At 37.0% G+C, this 8,282-nt stretch overlaps 1 protein-coding gene across 3 annotated transcripts in view; it reads left to right on the forward strand.

Moving 5' to 3' along the window:
- Window positions 1-8,282, forward strand: part of LOC106884114 (endoplasmic reticulum transmembrane helix translocase) — a 27,651-nt gene that overhangs the window by 893 nt on the left and 18,476 nt on the right. Inside the window, exons 1-6 of one of the 3 annotated variants that reach the window (XM_052975593.1) lie at window positions 3,645-3,674; window positions 4,253-4,342; window positions 5,458-5,523; window positions 6,449-6,636; window positions 6,845-7,073; window positions 7,983-8,052. In XM_052975593.1, coding sequence (XP_052831553.1) covers window positions 3,660-3,674; window positions 4,253-4,342; window positions 5,458-5,523; window positions 6,449-6,636; window positions 6,845-7,073; window positions 7,983-8,052 — 658 coding nt within the window. In that variant the 5' untranslated portion in view covers window positions 3,645-3,659. Of the gene's footprint in view, window positions 1-3,644; window positions 3,675-4,023; window positions 4,048-4,252; window positions 4,343-5,457; window positions 5,524-6,448; window positions 6,637-6,844; window positions 7,074-7,982; window positions 8,053-8,282 lie in introns of those variants that run through there. The other 2 variants (XM_052975594.1, XM_014935337.2) reach the window with 2 other exon arrangements.

Here is an 8,282-nt window from a genome sequence, read left to right on the forward strand (position 1 = left end):
TCTGGTGCTGCACCGGTTCTTTCTCATCTTATCCACACCCACGACAATGAGAGAAGTCGAACTCAGCTGGTTTTGAAATCCTATAACACACATCAATATATATATATATATATATATATATATATATTCATATATATACGCACGCACGCACACACACGGTCAAATAAGTACTTATATATCAGCGTTTTTATAACAACGTGGTGGCCTCTTCCAGCTTTGCCAATAAACAGCACAAAAGAACGATGGCACTGTTATTCCATAATTACTTAGAGAATGTAGAATGTTTTCTAAAATGAACCATATGGTTCGTCGCATTTTTCTTAACTCGCTGACCATCATCTTGGATTCGTTTTCTGTTTTATTTGAGCTTTCTTTCTTATTTGAGCTTTCTTTCTTCGTTTACTCATAATTGTTCGGTCTTTAATTAACCGGCTCCCTCTCATTCATAGCTTACGTTACATATATACAGCATTTTAACTTAAGCTTGTTTTTGTTTATTATTCTATAAATGTTTTCAATATCAATAGTATATTTGTTTTCACAAGAAGCTTTTTGCTGTGCGAAATAATTTTCTAAATTTTTTTCTTGGAAGATCTCATGTTTAGGGTTTCATTTTCACTTTGCACGTATCCACATTGTGCTCTCTGTCTGTCTGTCTCCCCCTCTCTCTCTCTCTCTCTCTCTCTCTCTCTCCACACACACATCTATGTGTGTGTCTCAAGTACATCTTAACATTACAATCCCTTAAAATTAATTGCTTGTTTGCCTTTTGTTTCTATTGAGCTAACCGACTTTTCAACCTGCTTAATTTTTCCTCCGCAAATTTTCTTTATTTTATTTTATTTTCATTTTTTTCTAAAAATCTGTTAAATTTTATTCGATATTACGTCCAGATTTTACATGTAAGAAAATAAATTTTGAATTGTGCCGTCGCGTTTATTTTCCGACTTGAAAACTGAAACAAAATTTATATTAAATGCCGAAGAGGGGGGAGGGAACTAAATAGATAAATGCGACTATTAGAATTTAAATTTTATAAAGGTTTTCTTTCTTTTGTTTTTAATTTGCTTTTATTTCAATATATTTCAAGGTCGTATTATATGAAGCGCAGTGGCCGAGAGGATAAGTTAAACAAAGAAATCTTAACTTCCGTGAACATGATTTCGTGTTCGGCTTATACCGACCATGCGATTGATGTTCAAGCAAGATGTTTCTTTAAGCATTAATTGTTTTATATATTTGGAGAAAAAAAATGTATAAAGCTACTGTGTAATAATGTGCCATTTTCGACTCGGCAAATCCTATAAGCAACAATATCTGTTGCTTATAACTATCCCAACTTTCTTTTTCATGTGCATCGTAACTCATGACAACCATTTAGGTAATCATTGACAATCAATCGGTATTGGCCTCAATAATGTGAAACCATTTTTTTCGATTGGTTGCCGACATAGCTGTTATTTCTAGCTAGCCGAGCGACAACATATAGCAATATTTGTCAAGGTGGGACGCACCACGCCTCCATCGGCGGAACGTGGGTCACTTCAAAATGGGGTGTAAGTAACAAATGGATAAAACTTGTGTTTGCGCGCGCGCTGGGGCATGAGGTAAAAAGGGTTGAGACACGGTTGTAGAGGATCCTTCGTTACCTTTAATGGCTACAATGAGGATAGTTGTCTTGCTCTGGGTCAGCCCCTCAATGAGCACACCTATGATCCAAGGCGTTCCAGCCGTAACCTTCCAATCTTTGTTTCAAATTAACGAAAACATGAATGTAGTGCCCTTTTATATAGTCTGCAATGCCAGTTGTTGTTTGGTGCCGCTTCTCTCGCACTTCTGAATTTACATTCAAAATCTAGTTATTGTATGTCTCAGCAGTTTTCTAGATTATTCCCCACCATCACCACCACCACCTCCTGGATCGAGGTGACCAGGCAGTGAAACATGAAATGAGACTTCACTCTGACACCGTATCACCTCCGTCTTTATCTTTCCATCTACTGCCATGCACCCTCATATAATCCAGGATAGCCATGCATACTTATCCATCTATCGTATATGAGCCTCTCAACGCCTGGCATAAAGTTATCTCCCCTTCTCTCAACTACTCCTACTCGGTCGAGGGTGCTTTTTCATTTCTTGTCTTGCAAGTTACTAACTGACCTCAATAGTACAGGTGTCATGATAAAAACACCCAGAACACAATGTCAAGTGGTTGTTAAGAAGGATGCCATAGAAACCATGCCAAATGTGACACTGAAGCTCAGCCCAGGCCTACAGCTGGTCGGATCCTGTCAAATAGTCCAACCCATGCCAGCAAGGGAAACGGACATCAAATGGTGATAAATGTAGATTAGCAGCTGTTTTGTCATGCAGGCTTGCCAGATTCAGCTCCCAGTTGTAAAGTATGCTACTTTTCAGGACTCCATACTTGTTTTTAATTTGTCCTAATTACTGCTTTAAAATTATAATTTCTGAAGGCAACATTCCTTTTAATTATCATTAAATTATCAAAATAAAACTGACATAAAGGCAATCTTGTATTTTCTTTCAATTTACTTGCACTTTCAATTAACTAGTTTTAAGTTAATTTCTCTCAGATTCCCCTAATTTTTGAGCTAATGTTTTTATGAAATTGAACAGTTGAACCTTGCTGCTGTGGCCTGTGGCTCAGCCTGTTTGCATGTGATCACTTATTTCTGGCTAAAGAATAAAAACCAGGCAGTGATTCAGTGGGGTCCTTCCATGGGTGAATGCTCCCCACAGGTTTGTTAAAGTTTTTTACTGATGTATAGAAAGGCCTTATCACTGTTGAGTCAAGTGCTATTAGATGGCAGTGAAACATGGACCCTGACAAAGAAATTATCAAATGGGCTGAATGGCTGTTGCATAAGGATGCTACTAATGGCCCTAAATGTGAAATGGCAGCAACATATGACAAACAAGTGCTTTCGTGGAGACCTGCTGGAAGTTAACAAGAAGATCAGGCAAAGACAGCTGCAACTCTCTGGTCACTGTGTCCACCACTCTGAACTAGAAGCATCTAAATTAGTTTTGTGGAGCCCACTTCATGGTGATGTAAGAAGAAGAAAATGTTTTCACCTTTACATCAACAACTTGATTGCAGCCACTGGCCTGGAACGTAATCAGGACCTTGAGACAATGATGTTGGACCGAGAGGTGTCCAGGTAGACTTTGTTGCTGCAGCCTGGATTGGAACCTGGCCATTGATAAAAATCTTTTAAAAAGCATCATTGTTTTAATGGAGGAATTACGTGCCTTGCCCAAGGACTGAACATGCCATCTGGTCGTAATGTTTGAACCTACAAACATTATGATCGCAAACCCAACATTCTAACTGTAATTAAGGGCACAATTTATCTTACATTTTGTTTGACCAATCTCCTAAGTACACGTATAGAAACATGTACACATATATTTATGTATTATGACAGCAAGTTTGATTTATGTCCACAGTTAAATAACATTTTATGTTTTATCACCATCACTCTATATCACTGTGTTTTTGAGTCATCTTCGTTAATTTTCTGTTAGTGGTTTCATTAATTCACAACAGCTGCTGCTTCTGACATACCTTGCCATTTTAGCATTTAAATAAGTCATATCCAGCTCAAAAACTTCACCTGTTTTATTTTCAAATGGTCCAGATCATGGTAAAAAGCACCCCTTACTGGCTCCTGTGCTGTGTCATGCAAAAAGCACCGACTACACTCTCAGAGTGGTTGGTGTTAGGAAGGGCATCCAGCTGTAGAAACATTGCCAGATCAGATTGGAGCCTGGTGCAGCTGCTAGCTCTCCAGACCTCAGTCAAACCATCCAACCCATGCCAGCATGGAAAACGGACGTTAAACGATGATGATGATGAGGATTTTAACTAATCTAAAGTTTGTTTATTTCTCATCTTAGCGCTGATGCTTCTGTATCAGTTCTGACCAGGCAGTCTGCAAGTGCAACCCAGTCACTGATAGTAGAAGACATTTGCCCAAGGTGCCATGCAGTGAGACTGAACCCGGACCCATGTGGTTGGTAAGCAAGCTACTTACCACACAGCCACTCCTGTATATTTATAACAGCTTATATACATGGGCAGTTGAATTTACTGTTTTTTTAATATATCATTTGCTGAGAAATTTGAAAATGCCTCTTAAATTTCTGCTGACTGTTGTTATTATTGTTATTATTATTATTATTATCATTATTATTATTATTATTATTATTTGATTACTTTCAGGTGTCTGATCCTTTTAAAGCTTCTCTTGTAAAGGTCGTGCCAACTCCTAATAATGGTTCAACAGAACTAGTGACATTAAATCATGTAACGGTGAGTATGAATTTAGCTTCTGATGACCAACTTTCATTTAGGGCATCCAGCTGTAGAAATTGTGCCAAAGAAGACATTGGAACTTAGTGTAGTCCTCTGGCTCGATGGCTCCTGTCAAATCATCCAACCCAGGCCAGAATGGAAAACAAATGTTAAAACCCTTTAGCATTCACATTACTTTATCAAATGTAATGTTTATTTATTCAAATTGTTTGGAATTAATCATACATTTTACTTGTAGCTCCAAGATTTCAATGTCGTGATTGTTTATTTTTAGAATGACATTATAGGGTTGGTGTGAGAGGTTGGATATGGCCAATTTATGAATAAAACGGGGAGAATATTTGGGCTAGATATGACTCATTAGAATGCTAGACAATTAAATGCTGATGATAATAATGATGTAAATTGTAGGCAGCTTTCATTCCCAAGTTTTTGTGACTTTCTGGTTGCAGATGACCATACAGGGGTATCAAACACCAAAATCTCATGGTTGCAAAGCAAACTTCTTAACAATATAGCCATGCCGGCACCCACAATAATCATCATCATCATCATCCATTTCCGATACTAACATCGATTAGACAGTTTAACAGGAGCTGGCAAGCTAGAGAGCTTCTCCAGGATTCAATTTGTCTGTTTTGGCACAGTTTCTGAGGCGAGATGCTTTATATGTGACACCAGCAGAGGTGCTTTCCCCACGTCATGCTAGCATGGGTGCCAGACAAAAATATACAAGAATGAAGAATCCTGTTCTTTTTTTATTGTACATCTTTATACCATTTAGAAAGCACATTGGCACTGAGGTTGCAGTGCTGTTCTACCAGAAAATAAGACAACAGACTTTGAAAAACATTTAAGGTTTTATTAAAGGAAGGGTATATGATTCAACAAAGTGTTGTTGAACTCCTGCCAGTTTAGAGAAATCAGACCTAAAAATAATAACTATGGTGAACATGTGATGAAATATGATTCTATTGATGTATACTTGACAATACATTTCTGGTAGTGATATTTCACGGATGTTATCCCACTAATGTTGGTTATTGATTTACATGACTCTACCAAAATAGGAGTTTCTCTTCACTCATAAAGACTTATGTGTTTCTTTACAGTTATTACCGTCTGGTCAGCCTCTGGACCCAAATTCTAGTGAAGCTTCCCAGGAAAATCTTAAACAGGTTACTACAATTTATGTTGTTTTTTTTTTATTCTATTTCTTTTTTTTTCTATCATTTGACCCCCTTAACCATTTAATTTCTTCTTATTTGGGAAGAGATTTATTTTACTTCTTCTTCTCTCACACACACTTTGGCAGAAACGTTAGCACGCCAGGTGAAATGCTTAGGGGTATTTCGTCTGCCGCTACGTTCTGAGTTCAAATTCCGCCGAGGTCGACTTTGCCTTTCATCCTTTCGGGGTCAATTAAATAAGTACCAGTTATGCACTGGGGTCGGTATTATCGACTTAATCCGTTTGTCTGTCCTTGTTTGTCCCCTCTGTGTGTAGCCCCTAGTGGGCAGTAAAGAAATAACACACTTTGGTGTGATCAAATTCATGAAGTGTTTATTTGAATGTAATGCAGATAATATAATAAATGGATATAAATTATATATAGATATTATATAGGTGTAGGCATGTGTGGTTATCTTCACTTCCTAACCATATAGTTCCAGGTTCAGTCCTACTACATGGCATCTTGGGCAAGTTTCTTCTATTATAGCCCTGGGCCAACCAAAGCCTTTTGAGTGGATTTGGTAAACAGACACAGGAAGAAGCCTATCATGTATACATAGGTGTGTCTGTCAGTCTCTGTATGTTGACGGAGGTTATGCTTCCGTGTCTTGATATTGTTTGATAGTTGTAACGGTGATTCACTGTTATACAAGCAGTGTCACTAATTCCCAATCTTCCATGAAACCATGTCTTGCCATGGGGAAAATATTACCTTAAAAACAGATGATTGTTGGCAACTGGAAGAGCATCAGACAGTAGAAAATCTGCTTCAATGAATTCCATTTGACTCATGCAGTCCTTGAAAAATAGATGTTAAAATCATAATGACATACATTCAGTGTAATAAGTTTTGTTTCTTTTGTCTTTTAGGCTAGTTTAAAAAAAGAGGCTTGGTTCTGGTTTCAAAAAACCAAGTATGTCTACAGTGCAGATGAGAAGAAACAGTTTCTACCTCTCAACTTCCCTGTCGATTTGAGTATTAAACAGTTTTTGGAATGGAAGGGTTATCCTGACGAAGTTGAAATTAAAGCAGCTGAATACAAGTATGGAAAGAACACGTAAGTAATTACTCAATTAATGAAATGAGGAGGGTGTACTCATCTGCATATTTAACGATGTCACTTTCTCCATGCTGGCATGGGTTGGACAAAACTACACATCTTTTATCTTTTACTTGTTTCAGTCATTAGACAGCAGCCATGTAGATAAATAGTTATTTTGCTGTTTCTAACTCAACCTTCTCTTTTCTTTATTTTCACATTGTAGCATGGAAATGATTGTCCCTAAATTCATGGAATTATTTCAAGAAAGAGCTACAGCACCGTTCTTCATCTTCCAAGTGTTTGGAGTTGCTCTGTGGAGTTTGGAAGAATACTGGTATTACAGTCTTTTCACTTTAATCATGTTGGTTGCGTTTGAAGCGACTCTCGTACAACAACAACTCCGCAACATGACTGAAATACGGAAAATGGGTAACAAACCTTACATCATTCAGGTAAATTGATTCAGTTGTTTTGTTTTTTTTCTCTTTTTAACTGTGAAGAATGAAACTTAAAAACATAATTGTCCAAAGAAAAGGAAATTATTGATAAAACAAGTATGAATTCACCCTCACTCACCCCATCCCACAAAAAATAATTATATAAATCCTTAAACAGTTTAAATTAATAAAGTCAAATTTCAAATTAGGATATATGTATGTATACTGTATATTGTGCATGTGTGCTGGTACTATGTAAAAAGCGCTGTGCTGGCACCAAGTAAAAAGTTCCCATGCTGGTGCCACATAAAAAGCACCCAGTACACACTCTAAAGTGGTTGGCATTATTAGGAAGGGCATCCAACCATAGAAACCATGACAAAACAGACAATTAGAGTCTGATGCAGTTCTCCAGCATGCCACCTCCTGTCAGACCGTCCAACCCATGCCTGCATGGAAAACAGACATTAAATGATGATGTGTGTATATGTTTGTCTGTTTTTTTTACATTTGTCACTGCTGGAAAAGATGGTATTTGTGCCCTGTGACTTACTGGTACAGTAAATAGAAATCATCAAATTAAATACTAAGCGTAAAAAAGAAATAAGCTGCCCCAGCATGGCCGCAATCTAATGAGTGAACCAAGTACAAAAGTATTACCAAAGATGACACTCACTCCTCACAACATTCTATTTTGCATTAATTGAAGTTGTGGAATTGTCTTCCCTTCCTTTTTTCTTTTAACCAAAATATGTATTTGAGATAATTTTTTCAACTCATTATAAATAGAATTTGACTTGATAAGAATCTCTCAGTTTCCCACGTTATATTAACAGTCAATTTACTAATTACCATTTAATAATCTCTCACAATTTATTACCATTTGTCTTTGTCATTGATAAAAGTTCTGTTATTCTTTGGTAGGTTTACCGAAATAGGCGCTGGCGTGGAATTTACAGTGATGAACTTCTTCCTGGAGACATCGTGTCCATAGGTGTGTTATTTGTAGTGTAGTTTTCGTGTATGCCATTGTTTTTGTATAGTTGCAGATCATCTTTGATTTGACTTCCCCCATTGTTTTGTCATGTATGTGTATATGTGTATATAGCATGTCCATGCATGTATAATATATATATATATATATGTATGTATGTAAGCAAGCATGTATGTATGTACAGTGTACATATGTTTATACATAGAGCTACATGTGCATATACATTGTGC

The sequence above is a fragment of the Octopus bimaculoides genome, chromosome 21, assembly GCF_001194135.2.
Source record: "Octopus bimaculoides isolate UCB-OBI-ISO-001 chromosome 21, ASM119413v2, whole genome shotgun sequence".
Classification (NCBI taxonomy): domain Eukaryota; kingdom Metazoa; phylum Mollusca; class Cephalopoda; order Octopoda; family Octopodidae; genus Octopus; species Octopus bimaculoides.